The sequence below is a fragment of the Capra hircus genome, chromosome 29, assembly GCF_001704415.2.
Source record: "Capra hircus breed San Clemente chromosome 29, ASM170441v1, whole genome shotgun sequence".
Classification (NCBI taxonomy): Eukaryota; Metazoa; Chordata; class Mammalia; order Artiodactyla; family Bovidae; genus Capra; species Capra hircus.
This window is the reverse complement of record NC_030836.1, coordinates 17,326,454-17,349,828: the sequence shown is the minus strand read 5'-3', so window position 1 is coordinate 17,349,828 and position 23,375 is coordinate 17,326,454. Positions and strand designations below refer to the sequence as shown.

Genomic DNA, 23,375 nt, shown 5'->3' with positions numbered 1-23,375 from the left:
TACTGTAACTATGCTTGTTATTATTAGGCCATGCTACACGGCTTGTGGGATCTTCGTTCCCAAACTAGGAATCGGACCCAAGCCCTTGGTAGTGAGACTGTGGAAGTCCTAATCATTTAACCATCAGGAAATTCCTGTAACTAAGCTTATTTTGGTGGTCATATAGGCATTCCCTGGCCATGGGGCCTTCTCACTGGTGGAGGTGGTGGTTTGGAGCATCAGTTATGAAGTCAACTGCCTGTGTGCAAAATCCTCCTTCAGCCTCTTCCATGCTGTTTTACTTCTCTGTGCCTCAGCTTCTTCACTGTCCTAGTCAGCTAAGGATACCATTACAATGTATCAAAAGCTAGGTGTCTCAAACAACAAAAACTTATTTTCTCATGGTTTTAGAGGTTAGAAGTCTAAAGGCATCAACAAGGTTGGATTCTTGAGAGACCTCCGTCCTAGGCTTGCAGACCGCCGTCTTCTCCCTGTGTCTTCACACGGTTCCCCTCGTATGTCTGCCTCTGTGCAACTTTCCTCTTCTTAGAAGAACATCTGGGCTTCGCTGGTCCAGTGGTTAAGAGTCTGCCTGCCAATGCAGGGGACATGGGGTCGATCCCTGGTCAGGGAAGATCCCACACGCTGCAGAGCAGCTAAGCCCGTGCACCACCACCACGTCCGTGCACCGCAACTAGAGCTGGGGCTCAGGAAAGAAAGAAGCCAGCGTAATGAGACATCCACACACTGCAATGAAGCATAGCTCTCTTTTGCCGCAACTAAAGAAAGCCCGTGTGCAGCAACAAACACCCGGCATAGCCAAAAACAAATACATAAAAACGAAGAAACAAATGAGGTAGGGAGGAGCAGGTGCAGCCCGCAGGAAGTTGACCCAGCCCTGCCACGGATTGGCTTTGGGGCCCTGGCCATTTTCCCTACCTGTAAAATAAGGACAGTGCGGCAGAAGGGAAGGAAGCGAGCTTCCAGGGTCGAATTAGCCCAGGGGGAAGGGTATGCAGACCTGCAGTGCCATTGCCTCTGCTGGTTAATGTTGGATTTCATTTACCTAAGATAATTTCAAGACACAAGTTTATTTTATATTTTACCACTTAAGAATAAATGCCACTGGGGACTTCCTTGGTGGTCCAATGGCTTAGACCCTTTGCTCCTAATACAGAGGTCCTGGGTTCAATTCCTGGTCAGGAGACTGGATCCCACATTCCTAAACTTAAAGATCCCACATGTCACAGCTAAGACCCGGTGCAACCAAACAAATAAATATTTTTAAAAATAAGAATAAAAAAGAATAAATATTGTCAATTATAATTGAAGTATCCTATCAATTGTTAAGTCTCCCCCTGATTTCAGAAATGTTGGAATGTGAAAAAATATCTTAGAATTGATGAAAGAGTATATCTTGTTTCTCTCCTTTTGGAAAAATCTACTGAAGGGGAACAGGCAAGGCCACTTGGTCTTCAGCCTCAGATTTTGACCATTATTCAATATCAGATTTATGTAGAGAAGTAGGGTGGTGAGACACCTTCCCAACCGATGCTCATCATTTGCAGAACTAGCTGAATTCATGGCTGGGAAACAGATCTAAAAAGCAGCATAGGCCTCAAGCGTTTGGTGCATCTCAAAGAGTGAGCTCATGGCTTTGGGGCCCGACAGACCTGGGTACTGATTCCAAGGCTGCTAAGTCTCCAACCAAGATGTTGAAAGAAGAAACAATACCCCCAAAAAGCAACCACACACACAAAAAAACCCAACAAAACAAAAACCAAAATAAAAGCCAAAAGAAAAAAAGAAGAAAGGCTCCCATGTGCAAAGAGGGCTTTGCAAGATGTGGTGTGGACAGTTGCAGTGTATGGGAAAGAAGAGGGCTAGGAGGCCAGGGTCCTGGGTCCTCCCTGGCCATGTAACTGGAACAAGTCCCTCCACCACTCTGGACCCATCTCCTTATAGGTAAAGCAGTGGAGTTCAGGCATTTATTCAACGAATGTGACCTGAGGAGCTCCCCTTGGAGGCAGTGTGCTGAAGGCTAGGGATCTAGAGGTAGAGAGGTGGTCCCTGCTTTGGGAGTGATCCCGCCATCCAGTGTTCCAGTGTGGTGAGCAAAGAATTCAGAGCCAAGATAAGGGAGCCAGGCCCTATCCATGCATTTTCTCATTTCATTCTTATAATCACTCTACGAGGTAGGTAGCAGGTATTTTTTTCCTCACTTCCTAAATGAAGTCATTGAGACTGAGAGGGATGGTGTTGCTTGCCAAGGTCACACAGCAGGGCCAGTATTTGGACTGGTCTGCTTGACCCAAAGCCAATTCTCTTTCTTCTTCACCTCTGGTGGTCAGATATAAATTTCCTCCTGTCACAACATTCTCAGATTCTATGCCCCAAATAGCCAATGAATGTCACGTTTTGACAGTCCATTCTTTTAGCAGTCAAGTAAGGAAGCCTCTCAGGAATGCTGGTGGGAGGGGGTGCTCAGCTTGTCTAATCTGCCTCTCCCTTTAAGGATGTGGGGGCGCCGTGTTTCAGTGGAATGAACCTCATCCTCACAAAAGCTTTAGGGCTTCACTCTTCACTCAAGGGAATATTGGACTTCCCTGGTGCTCAGATGGTAAAGAATCTGCCTGCAATGCAGGAGATGTGGGTTCAATCCCTGGGTTGGGGGGATCCCCTGGAGGAGAGCACGGCAACCCACTCCAGTGTTCTTGCCTGGAGAATCCCCACAGACAGAGGAGCCTGGTGGGCTACAGTCCATGGGGTCACAAATTCAGACACGACTGAGCGACCAAGCACAAGGGAATATTAGTAGTATGACGTGATATCTGAGTGATTCCCCTTTGCTTGGTTGTTTTAGCCCCAGAAACACTTAATTACGTCCAGCATTTCATACTGGAAGATACAAAAGTTCCAGGACTGCTCTATCACTGAGTGTGTTCACAGGATGAAAAGGTGGCAGAAGACAAGCAGGGCCAGTCCAGTGCCAGAAGCCCCCTGACCACCTCATCAAAGGATTTTTAACTCTTTGCTCACATAGCCCCAGAGCTAGGAGGATCATTCTTCCATCCAACTCTGGCTGGAAGAGACTTCTAGCTGGTAGAGCTGACCTCTACCTTTTTGTCTTCACCCAAGGATGCTTTCTGACCCAGGACTGGGTGTGATTTGCCCGAGGTCACCTGGAACATTAGTGGAAAAGCCTAGATCAGAGTCCTGGCACTTGGAAGCCTAGTTCTGTTTTTGGCTTCACAACTGAGGGGAATTAATCCTGAAGGAGGGTTCAGACTGGGTTTTTGTCTTGACTTGGCCACTTAACTTGAATGAAATGATGTATAATTCAATTCCATAATTGGCCACCCTGTGGATGAGTCGGTAAAGAGTCTGCCTGCAATGCAGGAGACCAGAGTTTGATCCCTGGGTCAGGAAGATCCCCTGGAGGAGGAAATGGCAACCCACTCCAGTATTCTTGCTTAGAGAAGCCCATGGACAGAGAAGCCTGGCGGGCTACAGTCCATGGGGTCACAAAGAGTCGGACACAACTGAGCGACTAAACCTACCTACCTACCTACTATGTGCTAGCACTGTTCTTACACACGGTGTGTTCACAGGCAAGTCATTGCATCCTCATCTATTAAAAAAAAGTCCCTCCTTTGCTTCTTCTCTCAGAGCCTTGTGGTGAGGATTAAATGAATAAAAGAGAGCAAACTGCTTTGTAAACGGTAAAGCAGCATGAACACTGAGGCTATCCCATCTCTGTGGCCTACTCCACCTGGAGCAGGCACCTTAGCATTGCCCACCCGATTGAAATTTGTTTACCTCTCCCCCACTGCACACCCTGAGGCAGGAATGTGCAGGGTTCATCTCTACTTTCTCAGAGGCCCAACCCTGGGGTCGCTATACGTTAGGCATTTAAAAGAGTATGTGAAGAACCAGACCGTGTGATTTGAGAATCTGATTTTCAGACCCACACATATGCCAACCAGAGGGCACTGAAAGGCTAGAGGAGGAAGGGCTCAGTGAGAGGGTGCCGGGGGGCGAGACGGGCATTCACTGTGGATGGACAGGGTTTGGGTCACTGGAGAGGAAAGCTGGGATGCTTCAAGCAGTAGGAGTGCCTCGGGCAAAGGTCAGGAGTTAGAAATCAGTGCAGATTGCGCAGGGGACACTGAGGGCATGAGTGAGTAAGATAGCAATGAAAGATACGGACAAAAGAGACACGTGTACCCCAGTGTTCATCGCAGCACTGTTTACAATAGCTGGGACATGGAAGCAACCTAGATGTCCATCGGCAGACGAATGGATAAGAAAGCTGTGGTACATATACACAATGGAATATTACTCAGCTATTAAAAAGAATGCATGTGAATCAGTTCTAATGCAGTGGATGAAACTGGACCCTATTTTACAGAGTGAAGTAAGTCAGGAAGAAAAAAAATACAGTATATTAATGCATATATATGGAATTTAGAAAGATAGTAGCAATGATCCTATATGTGAGACAGCAAAAGAGACACAGATGTAAAGAACAGATTTTTGGACTCTGTGGGAGAAGGCGAGGGTGGGATGATTAGAGAGAATAGCATTGAAACATGTATATTATCATATGTGAAATAGATCACCAGTCCAGGTTCGATGCATGAGGCACAGTGCTCAGGGCTGGTGCACTGGGATGACCCTGAGGGATGGGAGGTGGGAGGCGGGTTCAGGATGGGGAAAACATGTACACCCATAGCTGATTCATGTGAATGTATTGCAAAAACCACTACAATATTGTAATTAGCCTCCAATTAAAACAAATTAATAAAAAATAAAACCAAAGCAGAAAATGAAAAAAAAAGATATGGACAAAAAGTAATGATGATGATGATAGTAATGCTTACAGTCATGGTAGTTGGTAATGTAGTAAGTCAAGTACTTACTATACTCCTGGCCCTATTCAAAAAGCTGAAGATGTAGTCCTCATCAAACCCTTGAAACAACACTATCAGTTGTAGATACTATCACCATCACTTTACAGACAAGGAAACAGAGAAGTTAATTAACTTGCTGAAAGCCATATAGGCATTAAGTAGCAAAGCCAGGATTTGATTCCAGGCAGTCTAGTTCTAGAATCTGTGCTCTTAAATAGGTTGAAGCCTGTCTGTAAAGAGCCAGGGAACTTTGGACTTTTTCTTGTGTTATAGGAAAAAGTTTGAGCAAGACTTTTGAGCAAGATGGAGTTTGAATAAATTTATCTAACTGTAATAAGACATGGTAAAAATGTCTTATTTCACAGGTCCCTCAAACATAATTGAGCACTTTCTGTGTGCTGGGAACTGGTGATACAAAGAGCCAGGCAGAGTCCCTTCCCCCAGAAGCACAGGGTTCAGTGGGAGGCATGGACGTGCACTGGAGCAGGCTCCCTCTGGCTCTCCAGAGCCCACTGTATGCCTCTCTCCCTCCATGATCAACGACTTCATGTTGGTGCCTTGAAATTGACTATGGTGAGAGTATTTACACCATGAAAACTGGCTGATGCTACAGATCATTGCTTTTCCCTGAGAGCTAGTTGTTAAATATTTACCAGTATACCACTGCCTGTGAACAGCTGCAGTATGCTGATAAAAGTCCACACCAGATAGAGGGTGGTACAAAGCGGGCTGGAACTGACTCTACTTGGCGAGCCAAGGAGGCAAGGTTTATGCAGTGTTGAAGGATGAGCTGATATGGAAGCAGCAAAGTAACGGCAGCCCTGGTGAGGTGTGGAATGGCCTCGCACCATCCTTCTTTTGCTTTGTGAAGGCAGACTGTGGGTGGCAAGAAGTTTGGCAACCTATGAGATGCCAAACAAAAGGGTGTTTATTAAGCAAATTCAGTACTGGGTTTATTAATTTTGTTTATTTCTGGTTGTGCTGGGTCTTATTTATTTACGTGTTGCTGCACCGGCTGTTCTCTAGTTGCGGAGCGTGGGGGTGCGGTGGCTTCCCTTGTTGCATGGCGTGGGCTCCAGGGCATACAGACTTCAGCAGCTGTAACACACAGGCTCAACAGTTGTGGCCCCCAGGCTCTGGAGCATGGGCGCAATAGTTGTGGCACATGGGCTTAGCTGCGCCTGGGCATGTGAGATCCTCCCAAATCAGATCGAATCTGTGTCTCCTGCATTGGCAGGTGGATTCTTTACCACTGAGCCACTAGGGAAGCCCAATAATGGGCTTATCAAGTGAACTAATTGGGGTTGGAGAGGGAGAAACCACGTCGCAATGCAGCAGGATCTCTAGAGGATTTGTGAGTCCACTGGGCCGTCAGACACGACTGAGCGACTGAACTGACTGACTGACTCAGTAAAAGAGAACCAAGGCTTTTGGGAGGGACTTAAGAAAGGGCTCGAACACTCTAGGGCTGTCAATTAATTGGAATGTTAACAAAGCCTTTGAAGTACTACCAAATACATATATTGGGATGGGAAGGTCAGGGAAGTTGGTGGGAAAGAGGACCAGGAGAGGGAGCAGTGAGATCAGACACACCTGACTGGGCGTGTACTTCCTGCCCAGAAGTCCGAGCCAGGCAGCGGCACCACTGAGCTTGTTGTGTTGTAGGGTGGGGTGCCCTGGATGCTCCGGGTTGCTCAGTAATCTTCTGGCTTCCACAGGGCAAATCTTCTCCTCAGGGCCCCGCTTGGTCCCTTTGCCCCAGACTGGGTAGGCATGCCACCAGACTGTCTCCGTGGCTGTCTGCTTGAGGCCACACTGTCCTGAGGGTTCTGAAGGAGACTGAGGTCACGGCTGTCCTGACAGACGGAGTTGCCAGAGCCAAGACCCCACAAGGCCTGGAAAGGAGCCTGGGCCCCTCTCTTTGCTGGGCCAGTTGTCAAGGTGGTTTTGCTCTGCAAGATGATCACGGGGTCTCATTTCCCTGCCAAATGCCCCGTCAGCCCTGAGTCCCCTGGGACGCAGGCAGACTCAGGCGGTCAGTTTGAACAGACTGCAGTTCAGGAAATGGACGGGCTGTGAGACTTTGTGTGATTTGAACACATGAGAAATTGGCTCAAGGCTGACCTTGACTATGCCCCCACTTACAGTAGCATGTTTTAGGAATAATTTGTGCGACAAAGCTGGAAGTTTGGGGCGAACAGAAGTGCAGTTACAAAAGTGCCATGCTTTAGGCCACGGAGAAGTTTACAAAGCAGAGTAACTGCATCTCAGCCTGGGGGCCTGTGTAGGGCACTGAGATGTGGGCAAGGGGGCTGGCCACCTCGGCACGGGGAGCTCTGGCCCAAGGGTGGCATCACGAGCTTGTCCTTCAATAAAGGCAAAGGCCTTCAGGTGGTCCTGAGGGTGTGAGGTCTCAGGGAGTGGTGCCTGAGGTGACAGCTCTGCTGGTCTTCCACAGGTAGGGGTCCTGTTTGGTGGCCTCACCAAATGGATACACCAAAATGCCCTAGGGTTCCCTTGAGCACCCTTCCTGACCATCCCTCTGCATGCCCAGGGAATGAACAGAGAGCTGACAATGTCGTGCATCCAGAAGTGCTCTTTAGTTGGGACAAAGCTCTCACCTGTGCAAAAGGCTAAAAAGACTGAGCCCAGTTAAGATCACTGATCACTATCGGGTCTTGCTCAGGGCAGTAAGGGGCTCAGACAAGCACATACCTGCCTCCCAGTCCACCCTGACTGGTCCTCTTGGATGCGGCCGCCTGCAGGCTTCTTATCTGTTGCACCAAGCAGGTAGCTGCACACACCAGAGTGAGATGTGTGCTCAGTGAGTGCCTTGCATGCGCTGCCTGTGGCTCCCCTTCTGCTATGGCCCCGAGTGGACACTCACCCACCCTGCCTGGCTCCCTGGCCTTGGCTCATGGTGCTTCCTGCTACAGTGCAGCCTACACTCAGAGGCCCAGCTCAACCATCCATTAAGCCCTTTCTGAGAACTAAGTTTGGTTTTCTCCAAGTTCCCAAGCCCAGGGTGTGGCCCTCTAATCCTTTCTACACTGAACTTATCTGTGACTGTTCCCATCCTCAGGGCCCATATACCAGGTACCCCAGAAGGCTTATTAAACTGTTATATGCCTGTCGTGTCTCCGGCACAACAATCCATTGTTACTTCTAAGAGAGCAAACATTTATTGAGCTATGTGCCAGGCCTAGCTAGGAATTTTCACATACACAACCAGGTCACATAACACTGGGAGGTGGGGTTGTCATCAGATGAGGAAACAAATCAGGGAGGCCCAGGGACTTGTCCAAGTTTTACACAACACGCGATGGAGCCAGAATTGAGACTCAGGTCAGCCTGATTCCAAAGCCAAGGTTTTTCCCCTTATATATAGACACAAAATAATAACAACCATTTATCATTTATACTGTATTCTCATATACATTATTTCATTTGATCCTCACAACAGCCCTGTGAGGTAGATAGGGTTATGGGTTACTGTTATGCCCATTTCACAGATGAAGAAACAGAGGTGGCTTAGTGAGGTGAGTGACTTGCATAAAGTCACACAGCAAATTAGTGGCTTCACAGGTTCTGTGCTTTCTCTAAAGTCAAGCTGCTTGAATTAAGAAGCACCAAAAAGATGGAGAAATACTTTTTATGAAAAGGAACATGGGGACAGTAGTGATTTATGAGATTTCTTCCTTAAACTGTTCTGCTGTGGTCACAGCTTCTGCTGGCTGGTCTAAATTGTGTTCTCCTGAGTGGCTTTCCCAAATACCAATAGTCTGGTGGCCTGGGACAGTTATGAGACTCAGGGGTCCCACTGTACAGGGGGGAAAGACCTTTATTACTTAAGGAATGTGGCCTTTCCCACAGCTGAGCACACAAGCTCCTTCCTCAGCCCATGCCCTGGGGTACCTGTGGCACCAGGCGTCTCTGGCTTTGTCTGAGGGCCCCTGCCTAGTGGGGAAGACTGTGGGACCTCCAAGGTCACCCTCATTCCAGGGATGAATCATAACGTGCAGTTTTGAGACTTGCACTGCTTATCACCCCTGGGAAGTGGTGGCTCAGGGTGTCTTGCCCTGGGTCTCACCCCAAAGAAGTCAACAGACTGGTTATGCACGGAAACAGTACCACATCCCTCAGAGCAGTATTATAGGCGCTGGACACTTCCTCCAAGGGCAGTGTTATGGTTCAGACCACTCCTGGGCTCCTTGCTATACACTGCCGAGACCCTGGTCTCCTTCCTCTGGGGAAGCAATCTCCAAACTTACCAGAAGATGGTCAAAAGCTATGTAGGGTCATGTCTGGGGAGAAGGGAGGGTCACAAACAAAGTGAAGCCGTAAAAAACAGGGATGACTTACAGGGACGGGGATGACTTACAGGGAATGTCAGGGGGTTAACCTTGGTTTTTAAGACAAATCCCAAGGGGAATCCTAATTCCAAGTATTCGTATTTTCAGAATAGGTATGTGGCCTCTCAAAATGACTATTCTCAAAAAGAAAATACACATTTGGGCGAGAAGAAAGGTCTACCAGGAATAGAAAATGCCCGTAGGAGGACAGATTTCAGCTCAAGATAAGGAAGGACTTTCTAACAGCCGACCATGACAGGGGCTGGTTGTGGGGATGACGGATGTTCTGTTGCTGAGAGTACGCAAGCAGAGATAGTTATCTCCTGAAGGTACTGGGGAGAAGCCCTCAGCCCCAAATGTGCTGGGGTGTGCTTGGGGTGGGAGAGCACTAAATGACTGTTGAATTATTTTCCAACCCTGAGAGTGCATAATATATTTGTTTAGAAGAATCTGTTTCAATGACACTTCAAATTCTTGGAGAAAGAAGTCAGGGATCAGGCCACATTATGAAGTGCCTTTCATTGTAGTGGCTCCAGATACTTTCAAATCTTCACAAGGATTAGCAGCTCATTTCTGAAGCAAGGAATCCCCAAATGCCTAGGTTTGGCCCCGTCAAGAGGGACAGCCCCATCTTCTGAACACTGCCTGGAGACTCACTCCTCTGTGCCGGGCCAGCTCAAATCCCACTCCCACTACCTACTTCATTTCCAAGCCAGCCAAGCAAGCCCCAGGTCCTGGCCACGTCCCAAGGATGGAGGGGCAGGCAGGATGGGAATCTCTGGGGACTTCCTGTCCTAAGAAACCAGAAGGAGCCTCTTACTCTCACTTCACCCCCCTCTACCAAAGGAAGGGCTGCAGGCAGTGCCTCATGGTACAGAGAGAGCTGGAGTCCAAGGGAAAAGTGCTGTTCTCTATCTAGCCAGGAAGTCCTACGGCCTCCTGTAGGACATGATGGCAGACTCCACTTACAGCAAACTGCCCATCTCCAGCTCAAAGCGGCAAGGAAAAAGGTGGCTGTGTCAAGAGGACACACAGATTCCTACGGGTGGACTGCATCGTGGGGGGGAATCAAGTCCTGCTATGCGATTAATGCAGATTAGTATGGTACCCTGCCTCACACCACCGGTGAGACACTCTCCAACATCCTGGCTTTGGGAAGACCCCCTCCAGTGTGGCTGGGGTCCTTTTACCTGTACCGTATTAATCGAATAATCTTATTGTTCATAAAATCCACAGCGTGTGGGTGAGAAGAGTCGATGCAGAAGCCATCACTCAGCGCGATCTTGAGCACCTCCTCCACAAAGACCTGGAAGCTGTTGATCTGCTTGTTGGCTGGCACCACCCAGAGCCTCTTGAGGTTCTGCTTGGTGTACTCCTCCTCTGGCAGGCCCTCCACGTTGGCCACCCAGTCCAGAGTCAGGTGGTTGGGGTCTTGCAGGTGACTGGTGATGGAGGAGAGGTTGCCACTGGAGCAGTAGAAGAGCTTGGAGCCGAGGAGCTTGAGGAAGAGGCAAGAGGTGCTGAAGATGTTGGCATTGAAGACCTCCATGCTGGAAGAGGAGAGGCTGTAGATCTGGGGTGCCTCACGCACGGTGAAATGGACCGTCTGCACACGCTGGTTCAGCGTGATGTTGAGCATGGCGTTCTTCTCGGCCTTGGACAGCTCCACCTCCTTCTCCTGCAGGGCCTCTATCAGCGGTTGCACCTGGTAGAAGTCGGCCTCCCTGCGCAGCAGGCCCATCTCCTGGAAGTCCTCGGGCAAGTCCAGGTGGGAGGTTCGGAGGAAGTTGAGGATGTAGCGGAACACTTTGCCGTCACGGTCGATGAAGCAGTTGCCCTGGCTGTCCCTCTTGGTGGGCATCTTCCCGCTGAACATGGCGCCCAGCATGGAGTCAGGGAAGCTGGTCAGGGTTGCCAGTGAGGTTGTATAGAGCTTCCCCCCGACATTGAGCGTGATGGGGTCAGACATGGCAGGAAGGCTGGGGTGCAGGAAAATAGTCCTACAGAGAGAAAAGAAAGAAATGACTATTACCCAACCATATCTGATGACTTTTGGGGCCGGTATAACAAAATACTGGAGACTGGGTGGCTTAAGTAACAAACATTTATTTCTCGTAGTTCTGGAGGCTGGGAAGTTGAAGGTCAAGGTAGGGGCAGATTTGGTGTCTGATGTGTTCTAATATGGAGAAGGGGCAAGAGATCTCTGGAGTCTCTTTTATAAGGACAGTAATCTCGTTCATGAGGGTGAAGCCCTCATGACCTAATCTCTCAAAGGCTCTACCACCTTATACCACCCCATTGGAAGCTGGGATTTCAGTGGATGAATTCTGGGGGACACAAACATCCAATCCATATCATCTGGGTAGTCATGGTTCTCAATTTCTTATTGTATGTCCTTGGAATTGAAATGAATGAATAACTCAATGAACGATTGGATGGGTAATAATTGTCACACTGTCTAAAGCATGTTAGGTTCACTAAGGGAGTTAAAAAAGAAAGAAAGAAATGAAAAGAAAAAACAAAGCCTGGGTCCCACCCTCCAGAGGCCATTTTAATTGGTGTGGCATGTAACCCAAGCATTGATGTATTTTAAAGCTGATTCTAAATGTTCAGTTAAGACAGGGAACTACTGGTCTAAGGAAAGGCAGAAAATGTGCCTGGACTGAATGCTATGCTGGCTGCTCTTACGTACATTTGCTTACACACTATCCTTTGACATACACAATATCACCAGTCATCCCCACTGTGAGGGAAACTGCCAGGATTCACTCCCCAGGCTTACAGTGGTAAAGGGTCCTGCAGGATTCAAGCCCAGCTGCCTTTATATGAGACAGAAAAATGTATTCGTGCTTACTAGCCAACTACTGGGCCATTCTCGGTACTTAACAGACATTCTGAGGTGTAGAACTCCAAGCCCCATTCTCCTTCCGCTGTATCAATGTTGCCTTATTTATTCTTCTATCTAAAAGAATGCACAACAAATGGCTGTGATTAGTACCATTTCCATCTATCTTCCAGGCCCACAATGGGTCACTCGGTCCTCTGGACTCCCAGTGACGCTCCTTCTGGATTCTCACCCGTCCGTGATGACCTGCCTGGCCATGAAGATGCCCTTGGCTCCTGATGGCCTGCCCTTTCCTACCATGATGGAACCCCAGGCTCCTCTGAACCTTGCTTTGTAGTGCGGATGTGGGCCTCTGCCACCAAGCACCCTTCCTGAGGGCTCTTTAGCCACTCCTTAACAACTCTCCCCCACTATCCCCCCACTGACCTCACAGCCTCTAGTGTCCATGGCTGGCGAGTCTCCATCAACCTGAAGTCTTGGATTCTAACTTTTCTTTAAGGGTCTAAAAATAAGGGGATGTACTTCTTTTGCTCCCAACATGATACTTTCCCAGGAGTCAACTTGTGCAGTGAATCCAAGAATCTTTCCCTAATGTTGGGTGTGGGGGCACAGGTAGGAATCAGTCCCAGTGCTGCCTCTGAGAAGAGCCCAGGCTGGCAGAGGAGACCACAACCACAGGCAGTGACAAGGAAAATGACCAGCTACAGCACAGCGAGTACAGATAATATTTCATAATAATGTTAAATGGTGTATACTCTATAAAAACCCGGAGTTGCTACGCTGTAAGCCCAAAACTAATACTGTAAATCAACTCTACCTCAATAATAAAGAAATAATAAAATAAAAGGAAGGAAGGAAGGATGGAAAAAAGGAAGAACAATGCACCAAGAGCTGCAGGAGTAGGCCTGGAATGGATTCTGGCACGTTTACTGTCCAGATGGCAAAACTGAGGTCCAAGCAGGGGACTTCTCTCAAAGTCACCCAGCAAGGGTAGCAAGCGGGCCAGGGCAGTTGTCACCAAGCATCTGCCTTCTGGGGAGGCTGACTGCACTGTGAACCTGTGAGTCACTCAGTCGTGTCTGACTCTTTGCGACCCCATGGACTATTTGCCTCACCAGGCTCCTCTGTCCATGGGGATTCTCTAGGCAAGAATACTGGACTGGGTGGCCATTCCCTTCTCCAGGGGATCTTCCGGATTCAGGTATCGAACCTGGGACTCCCATAGCGCAGGCAGATTCTTTACCATCTGAGCCACCAGGGAAGCCGTGACTACACCGAGACCCCTCTACTCCAGAGGGTGGTGGCCATGCTGGGTGTGGAGGACTCTCGGCTACCCCACCCAATTCTTTGGCGGGGTGGGGGTGGGGTGGATTCTGTCCCTGTCCAATGGGGCACTTTGATATTGCAGAAAGGCATTAACCATCTGGAGTGTCTGAAGAGAAACAAGCTCATGATGAAGTTACAAAATCATCAACAGAAGCCTGGAGCAGATGGGCTGCGAGACGTCGGTGGTGGGTGGGGTTGGGGTGGGGGGAAGGGGGTGTCCAACAGAGAAGGGTTGGGGAGGGCTCCTAGGAAGGGGTGGTTACCACGCTGCTGAGACTTGCAGCCGAGGTGTATGCTTGGCCTGGGGCCCGAATCTGACTAATTTTTCCTCCAGCGGGTGCAGGCAGGAGCTGGACCCAGGAGTGGGCCAGCTGCTTTCTCATTCCAGCATCTCCTTTTCTTTCTAGATAGTAATCTGCACTTTCTACTTTCCAGTCTTTCTTTCTCTTTAAGGCCCAGGCTCTGTGAAGTGGCTGAGCTCCATGGAAAGGAACGCAAAGGCTTTGGCGCGGCAGAGAGGCTGGGCTCTTTCCCGACAATTCTCTGGGCTGCAAACCCCATATCTCCTAAGTATATCAGTTCTGAAGAGCTCAAAGCAGGTGGGGAGGACAATCAGGTGCCACGGGGCATACCAGGGCCCTTGGATGGGCACCCAAAGTCCTATTTTTCTGCATGCAAAGCAATAGAGCACCTGCCTTCCTGCCCCCACGCCCTGCTGTATGGCTCCTGGTCATTCACCCAGGGCAGCGCCGGGAGTTGCAGTCTGGGCCGAGGCTGGTTAGAAGGAGGTCTCCTGACCCCTGGAATACATACTCAGACATAGAACAGACTTACGGACACACTGGGGGAAGGAGAGGGTGGGACTAGAGAGAGTGGCACTGGAATACATGGTACCATATGTAACATAGATAGCTGCTGGGAAGTTTCTGTATTGCGCAGGGAGCTCAGCCTGGCACTCTGCGACAACCTTGAGGGGCAGCATGGGGTGGGAGGTGGGAGGGAGGTTCAAGAGGGAGGGGATATGTGTATACCATGGCTGATTTGTGTTGCTATATGGCAGAGACCAACAAAATGTTATAAAGCAATTATCCTCCAATTGAAAAAAAAAGAAGGTAGGTCTGACCCCAGACTAGGGGGCTCCCTGTGCTCTTCACTACAGACTCAGGGATCACAGAAGTCAGCCCTTCCAGCCCCTATTTCCTAGTCACAGTGCCCAGTGCCCACCGTGGCAAGTCCACAGGCTTGGTCTGAGAGCCACAGTGACACAAGGGGGCGGGAACTGGCGTCCCAAGGCTGAGCAGCGTCACTGAGGGGGGCGGGGGCTTCCACCACTGAGCTCCAGCCCCACTGTGTACCCAGCTGCCTCTTAGACAGCCCACCTGGATTTTCTGTGGATACCAGAAGCCTCACAAAGAGTTCTCTTCCCCAGATCCTGCTGTGACTTCTCAGCCACCCATCTGCATGAGCCCACAAGGCAGCCCTGACTCAGCATCCCTAACATTTTTCTCGACTGTCTCCTTGAACCCGTCCCTGCAGGAACTCCTGGAGCTCGGGGCTCACCCCCACTCCCCCAGCATCCTCACGTGGCTCCCTGCCTCCTTTCTGTCCACCTGCCATTTCAGTTTGCAGGCTGATTTTCCTGAAGCAGTGCTGCCTGCTCTGACTACTGTGTGCAATCCAATCTCACCTTCGATACCACCTCTCCCCACACTCTATGCTCCGGCCGTCCTGACACCACAGCATCCGCCCTCCCCTGCCTCTGCTCTCCTTATACCACCCTTCTTCACTTTTTCCACTTTCTCTGCGTTCAACCTATGAGTCACTGCCTCTATCTATCCCCAAACCTCCACTTTGCCAGCTCTCCTCTTGGGGCTTCTGGTCCCTTGCACAGCCCACCATTCCATCATGTAATCAATCATGTAATGATCTGCTTTGCATTTGGCCCTCCGCCCTAGCACTCTCAAGGTGAAGATCACTGGACATCGATATGCATAAAAAGAACCTCAACTCATATCCCGCAACACAGATGAAAAATTAACTCAAAAGAGGTCACAGACAAATGGACTGTGACTCAGCAATACAAGCCAACTAGCTACTGACACACAACACAGAAGAATCCCAAAAGCATCCTATTAAGTGGAGGAAGCCGGCCTCAAAAGGTATGATTTTATTTATACAACATTCTGGAAAAGACAAAACTATAGATACAGAAGTCAGATCAGTAATTGGAGAGGCTGGAGATAAGATTGGCTACAAAGAGACTGGAGGAATATTCCGGACTGACAGAAATATTCAATATCTTGATGTAGTGGTAGTCAAATGACTGTATAAAGATTACAGAAACTCATGTAACTGTACACCTAAAAAGGGTGACTTTACTGCACATAAATTATGCCTTCATAAACTGGAAAAAAACCAAGATTGTGATTGTGTCATGAATAATATAATACACTGGGTTATGACCAGTTTTATATATATTGTTGTGAAACTTTTGTTTCATTTGTGTGTGTGTGGGGGGGGGACTGGAAGGTGATATAAAGTGTACCTTCATAACATGGGTTATGATGAAACTTGTTTGTGCAAACCGCTGCCTGGTTTGTGATCTCTGTGACAGCGGTGACCCAGCTCCTGTCCCTGTGTGTTCACTGCCGAGCACACTGGGGGTGCTGGGGGTACTGTGGAGGGACTGAGGGAGGAAGGGATGAACACGTACTGAGCATTCTACTACATCCTGGGCCTGTACACCCACCAGCCCTTTTAATTCATATAGCAGCTCTACAAAGCGGCCATCATTCCGTTAGGCAGATAGGAAACAAGAGACCCAGGAGACTGAGGGCTTGCCCAGGACACACGGCCAGGGAGTGGAAAGCTCACTCTCTTTCCCCTGCACAGGCTGCTGAGAGCTGGAACAGCAACAAAAGGCTGTTTCATAGCTTCCACAAGTTTGAGAATCCCTGAAGCAGCCTTCTAAAATAGTGCTAGGCAGCTTGTTTGGCAAGACAGCAGCTACCACCTGCTGAGCAGACACTTCCTGCTTGTATAATGCTTTGGTTAACATACAGTAGCATTTTATTTATTTTTAACAAAAATATATAGAGAAGTATAGAGAATGATACTACTGTGCTGATTCTTTACCTGCATTACCTCACTTGATGTCTATACAAGCACCCTGCCAGACAGATGCTATTATTTCTGTTTTACAGATGAGGAAACCGAGGCTCAGGAAGGTTACGAGATTGCTCAAGGTTACAGAGCTAGTCACTGAAGGAGCTGTGACCCGAATCCAGGTCGGTATGAGTCCAACACCTCTCAGTTTCCCCTTTCCACCCTGAGGCCCTAACATGAGCGGAAGGTGCACATTCCCTGTTTCTCTGCCCAGATCGGACTGGGGTAGGTCTTTTGGCAGCTAGTCTGTGGCTGGCCTGGGACTCTGCCCACTCACATCTGAGGATATGGGGATTGGCTCCTGGATGGCCTGGAGCCCCTCCATAGCTGACACACCACAAGTCTAAACCCTACTATTTCAATAGCAACCCATGATCCCTAATGACAAAGTAGCAAAACACAAAAAGCCAGGTTTTTTTTAAAAGCCAGATTAGAAAAGATGAATGAGAATTACAAACCGAACCATGAAACAGGAGATAAAAGAAACTCCACCACTGTGTCTGAACAAACAATTTGTCCTAAGCAGGAGAATTTCCAAGTCTGCCTCTTGACTCGAAAAGAACCAAGAAAAAAGATCAGCCCATTTCCCTTTCTGAGAAAACCAGGAAATTATGCCAGGCGGATCCTCGGACCATCTGCCTGGGCAGGGAAAGTCAGGGGGCCTGGGAACTTGGGAGGTGGCTGGAATTCTCTCCTCCCTGAAATGAGTCTGTGGCCCAAATGAGGGGTGATGGATCTTAAAGCCCGGCCTGGTACCATGTGGAGGGCAATCCCAGTCTAGAGCCTGAAAATCACCCTGCTGCAACCTTTAATTGTAACAAAGAAAATAGAATTCTTTTGAGAGTGGGTGTCCTATAAGGAAGGGCAGTTAAGACACTGCTCTAGAGTCCTTTAAAACTATGTTCTTTAAAACCATTCCCGCAGGTCTCACAAGAGACACAGCTACTGCCTGGTGAGTACTTCTTAGGTACTTGCTATTAGACACATTTGCTCAGTTAATCCTTGTAACTCCCTTTGAGGAAAGCATTATCTCCACTTCATAAATGAGAATCTGAGGCTCTAAGAGGCAGGTGACTTGCCCAGAGATTCAAGCAGAGCCAGGATTCAAGCCCAGGCCCGTCTAACTGCCATGCTCTGAATGACCTTGGGAATTCAGCAGTCAAACCCCTTGCAGAGGTTTGGCGCTTGTCCTCTCCTACCTCTTACCAGGTGCTCTCATACCTGCCACCTCATTTTGATTCTGACATGCATGACCAGTGAGTGCGTAGAGAATCAACATTTTCTGAGCACTGAGGACATGTCCCCAGCTATGTGAGGCATTTTCCTGTAGACCATCTCACTGCAACACCACACTGAGGCTGTGAGGTAGGTACAATTATTATCTCTATTTTCTGGATTATAAAACAAGCACAGAACAGTGAAGACAGCTGCTTAAGATCACACAGCTAGCGGTAGCAGAGCTAGAATTCCAAGTGAGGCCTCTCTTCAAAGCCTGTGCTGCCCAGGGACTTCCCTCGTGGTCCAGTGGTTAAGAATCCACCTTACAGTGCAGGGGATGTAGGTTTGATCCCTGGTTGGGGAACTAAGATCCCATGTGCCGCGGGGCAACTAGAAAGTCTGTGCACTGCAATGAAAGATCCCACGGGTCAGTCGTGCACCCAGGTAAGTAAATATTTTTTAAAAAATTACACCTATCTTAAAAAACCCTTGTGCTCCCTTCGAAAACAAAGAAGCATATGCTTCTTTATTAAGAAGCATAAACAGGACTTGAATAAACAGAGACCTGTGATGATTCTGAGAGGCAGTATCTTAAAGCTATTCTTCCCTGGTGGCTCAGACAGGAGATCTGCCCACAAGGCGGGAGACCCAGGTTCAATCCCTTGGCTGGAAAGATCCCCTGAAAAAGGGAGTAGCAATCCACTCCAGTATTCTTGCCTGGAGAACTCCATGGGCAGAGGAGCCTGGCGGGCTACAGTCCATGGGGTTGCAAAGAGTTGGACACGACTGAGCAACTAACACTTTCACTTCACTTAAAAATTAATTACAGTTGTTATGCTATTCTAATCCCACTCCCAAAAGTATTTTTTAACAAGATTAAAAAAAAGGATTAAAATCTTATTTTGGAAAAATTAGTGAGTGATAACCTAAAAGAGTATTTGAAAAAGTATATCTTAGTATAATGTATGAAATCAAACTTAAGGCAATGACATTTCAAACTGTGGTATTAAGACAATGAAAAGGGGAAGGAATTTTATAGTACACATGCTGAAAAGACTGATTAGCAGTTAAAAAAAAAAAACTGATCCTTACAACAACTCTGGGATGCAGGCAATTAAAAAAAAAAAATTGATCCTTACAACAACTCTGGGATGCAGGCAAGACAGATCACATTATCTTTATTTCACAGAAGCAGTGAGAATGAATCCTTGGCCGGGGGCTTTGTGTCCATTCTTGACCTCTGAGTCATGGTCTCTGGGAGGTTCCAGGTTTGGACACTGCTCAGAGGACTAGGCCTTTGGAGGCAGCCTAGGGTCTTCTCTAACCCGGGTCCTGAACAAGAGACTGAACCCAGATGCAGAGGTCCTAGGTAACAGGCCACACACTAACAGAGCCTTAGAACAAGCAAGGGCATTCTGTGCAATTCCCTACATTATTGCCCACTAAGCCTCCATAATGAAGGTATTTTACATGCAACCTACTCCTTTTACACACCGAAGACTAGCTGTTTTAACAATCAATCTACAAGGCATTGATAATTATTTATCTTTTTATCCATCTATCCATCTATCATGTCTCAGCTCTGCTCAGAGCCTAGAAATGATACCCCAAGTAGTAATGAGCACACTTGTCCCCGGATCTTGGTTTTTAAACCTTAACTCCTACAAAAAGAAACCATGGTTTCCTGGCAAAACTGGTGATTCTGGGACTTTGACAGGAAAAGTTCAAGGTGAGCCTGGAACATCTCTTTCCAGACAGCAAAGAAGACATCAAAGATTAATGTGATCAAGTCAAAAGAACGCAGATCTCAAAAGCTGTCATCACAAGAGAAAAAATTTTTTCGTTAACTATCTGATCATTCCACAATATATACAAATATCAGATCATAATATGCTGTTTTTCTTGTTTAGTTGTTAAGTCGTGTCTGACTCTTTGCGACCCCACAGACAGTAGCCTGCCTGTCCATGGGGTTTTCCAGGCAAGAATACGGGAGTGGGTTGCCATTTCCTATGCAGGGAGGTCTTCCCAACCCAGGGATTGAACCTATGTCTCTTGTATTTTCTGCACTGGCAGGGGGATTCTTTACCACTGCGCAGCTGGGAAGCCCTCTTTACTTACAAGAGGGAAAAACTCAACCTTTTATGGAAATATCAGGTTGTTATGACCTTATCCAATAATCAAATTTAGCATTCATGGATAGAATAGTAGGATTCTGATATCATATGCCTCCTAATGTGATGCAATAATAAGTACGCAACATTGCCAGAAAAGAAATAAAAAAGCAATTTGAACCTAGTTATTGCTAAATAAATTTAAACAGGTAGAGGGGCTCTATCTAGATTAAATGAATTGCTTAAAGAGATATAATTAAATGCAATGAATGAATGAATCGTGACTGCATCTGATTAAAAAAATATGAGATAATTTTTGACAGTTGCAGAAATTTGAATCTCAACTATTTAGTAGATAATAATGAGCTCTTGCTATTTTTCTTAGGTATGATAATGGTCTTATTGTTATGGTGCAGAATGTTATAATTAGGAGATAACATGCTTTAGAATTTAGGGGTCAAGTGTCAAGACATCTGTATAACTTTTCAATAGTTTAGCAAAAAGTGTACATGTGTAAAAACAAAATTGTCAATGTGAATCGGTGCGTCGGTGAAAGGCTACTCCTTCAATGTTTCTGTATGTTTAAAAATTCTAAGAATACTTTTATTTTGAAGGAAGAGGGAAGAAAAGAGTACTTCTTTGCTGCGACTACAGATGTAAAGTTCCAGTCAGAGTGCCTGGCCCTAGTAAATAGCCAGATTCCATAAATATTAGATGTTATTTCTACTACTAAGGAGCATTAGCATCTCATGATCTTCTCCTGACATCTTGGTGCTCTGGAGGATGAAGAAGCCAACCAGGGCTAAGCTAAATTAGCCCACAGTTGGTGGAGGGCAACTGAATGTACATCCAAGTAGTCTTCCTACCCAGACTAAACTGCCCACAGGAACCACAAAATCAGGCCTGCCTGTCTCCATGCTGAGATCCAGGCTGGGAGAAGATGGCTTTTTAGGCCTTGTTTTCCCTGCTTCCTTCTGAACTCAGTCTCTACTACTACACTAGAAAAGAAACTCCTGTGATGGTTTACCAAGAATGTTAACAAAGAGGGGCCACTTCTGCGCCTCACAGATGTTTGTGGGAAGAGGAAAGTGCATGGGCTTTGGTGTCACCTGGGCCTGCATTTGAATCAGGCTCTGCCACTTCATTAGCTGTGTGGCTCTAGACCAATTCCTGGGCACATGGTGGTGATCGTAACAACAACAACAACAGTAATAATAATGGCTGACGTTTACTGAGCAATTACTACTATGCACTTTGTGTGTGCTTAGTTGCTCAGTCCTGTCTGACTCTTTGCAGCCCCATGAACTGCAGCCCACCAGACTCCTCTGTCCATGGGGATTCTCCAGGCAAGAATACTGGGATGGATTGCCATGCCTTCCTCCAGGGGATCTCCCCAATCCAGGGATCAAACCCAGGTCTCCTGCATTGCAGGTGGATTCTTTACCGACTGAGCCACTAGGGAAGCCCTTTATGCATGTTAATTTCATAGATGAAGATGCTTATTATCATCCCTACTTTACAGACCAACCATATCCCGCCCTCTCCTATCTCTGCAGTTTGGCATCTGCTACCCCTCTGCCTGCACTGCGAAGAAAATGCCATTCATCTGCCAGGCCCACTGGCTGCAATTCATTCCTTCCTTCTTCGCATCTCCAGAGCATTTTATTCTTACCCCTTACCAAGGCTCACTTTCCTTAAGTAGACAGTTGCTTGGCCACCCTGTCAGGTCGGGGATCTGTACCCCAAGAAGTCGGCAGGCAGGGGGAGGGGGAAAACTTTCCTCCCGTTTAGTCAGATCCATTTTCCTAGTCCCAGACTGTTATCTACCAATAGGGAGGTTTACCAATCTCTCCTGAATTTTTAAAACTTTCTATTTTGAAACAGTCTCCTGAATTTTCAGTTTGGAAAGTAAATATAAGAACTCCCAAAGTGTAGGGGATGCATAGAACACAGCTAGGTAAACTTCAAGGATGACAGCATTCAAAGTGAGTTAATGTGTCTCCCAAAAAACTAGAGCAGTCTTCCCCACCTTACACAGCCCACCAGATAAAGAGTCTGGCTCACAGCCCTGGAGACTATCTGGGGATACCGCCCTCCACCTCCCCTTCCCGGCCTCCCCACACCCAACAGCTGTATCTTTAGCTCTGCTTTGCCCAGTTCCTATCTCTAAAAGGCCCAAATGTTGTTTGCTCCATTATGTGCTCACCAGACAGAGAAGGTGCTTCCCAACTCAGATAACACACTTCGATCTTTGAAGGAGTCAACCAACAGGGAAAAGTCAACCAACAGGGCTGGAGAAGGGAAGTCACCTGACCTGACTTGCACAGCAAAGTATTCTCTCATCTGGTGTAGACTTCCAACAATCATCACCATCCTCTACCCTCTTCCAGAATCTTCCTTCATCGTTTTGGCTCACCCTGAGGCTTCACCTTCTGGTTTTCCTCAGGCCCAACCACTCTTCCACGGTCTTCCTGCTCCTCACAAGAAAGATAATTTATGTACAAACGGCTTTCAAACGTACCTCCTCATTTCATCCTAACAATAAGCCTCGGAGGTTGGCAGTGAGGAAGCTGGTCCTGTCACACAACCTGTGAAGGACTGGGACATTTGTCATCTATTCTCTGCCATTCACTACAGATTAAACCTCTACCTCCCTGCACTTCAGGGAAAAAAGCAGTGCCTTGAGAGTAAGGAGTCCTTGGGTGGTTTGGGGCAAGTCATTTTACTTCTCTGAGCCTCAGGTTCCTCAACTGTAAACAGATATGGCGACGTCTTCACAGGGTGTGAGTTGAATGAACTCAAATGTGTGACGCCGGTTCAAAGGTTGGGCTGTTTATTTTCTAGTCACAAGGAAAAGATGCTCCGTGCATCCATAGACATTTGCCCATCTGGGCACCCTCTTCCTCAAGTCATATCAGCGATGCTGACACTGGGCTTTTCCAGGGCCGAGAGGGATCCCTTTCATCTTTCCGTCTCCACCCCTCCCTCCCCAGCGCTTTTCGGCTCATTCCACCCAATCCAACTCAGGCTTGCTTCCCTTGGCTTCCTCTGCACCCATTCCCCAGCCCCTTCTCGGATCTCACGCGCGTTCCACTTGTTATCTAGAGACCCCGCCCCTCCTTGACCCACCCACCGGACTCCTCCCACAGTCTCGGCCCTTATTATCCGGGTTTTTCAGACTATCGCCATCCACCCAGGCTCCTTCCAGCAGCTCCGCCCCTTCTTCCCCATAAACATCCCCTCCCCCGCAGCCACAGGCGTTGCTATTCCCATTGCACGGATGAGAATGGCGAGGCTAGGGTAGGCTAGATGACTTCTCATGGTAGGACAGGTGTCCAGATGGGTCCGTGACCCCTCGCGGGCAGTCCCTCCACCCCACGCCCCGCTCCGTGCCGCACCCACCTCCAGCCCTCGCTCAGCAACCTCCCCTCCGCGGGCGGCCTGCGCAGCTTTGCGAGGTGGGTGG

At 48.0% G+C, this 23,375-nt stretch overlaps 1 protein-coding gene across 2 annotated transcripts; it reads right to left on the bottom strand.

Moving 5' to 3' along the window:
• KCTD21 (potassium channel tetramerization domain containing 21) lies at positions 8,056-23,359 on the bottom strand. 2 transcript variants are annotated; one of them, XM_018043073.1, is made up of 2 exons: positions 23,312-23,359; positions 8,056-11,244 (listed from the first exon to the last, which is right to left on the bottom strand). In XM_018043073.1, exon 2 carries the CDS (start codon positions 11,211-11,213, stop codon positions 10,431-10,433), a length of 783 nt encoding a protein of 260 aa, XP_017898562.1. In that variant the 5' UTR covers positions 11,214-11,244; positions 23,312-23,359; the 3' UTR covers positions 8,056-10,430. The 2 variants fall into 2 exon arrangements, with proteins under 2 accessions (XP_017898562.1, XP_005699549.2); XM_005699492.3 differs by lacking the exon at positions 23,312-23,359 and adding an exon at positions 22,224-22,507.

Coding starts and splice junctions, on each gene's coding strand:
- KCTD21 (XM_005699492.3), bottom strand. CDS start 22,282: ATGGTGATGATTGTTGGAAGTCTACACCAGATGAGAGAATACTTTGCT. Junction 11,245..22,223: donor TACTTTGCTGTGCAAGTCAG/GTCAGGTGACTT, acceptor TTCTCTCTGTAG/GACTATTTTCCTGCACCCCA.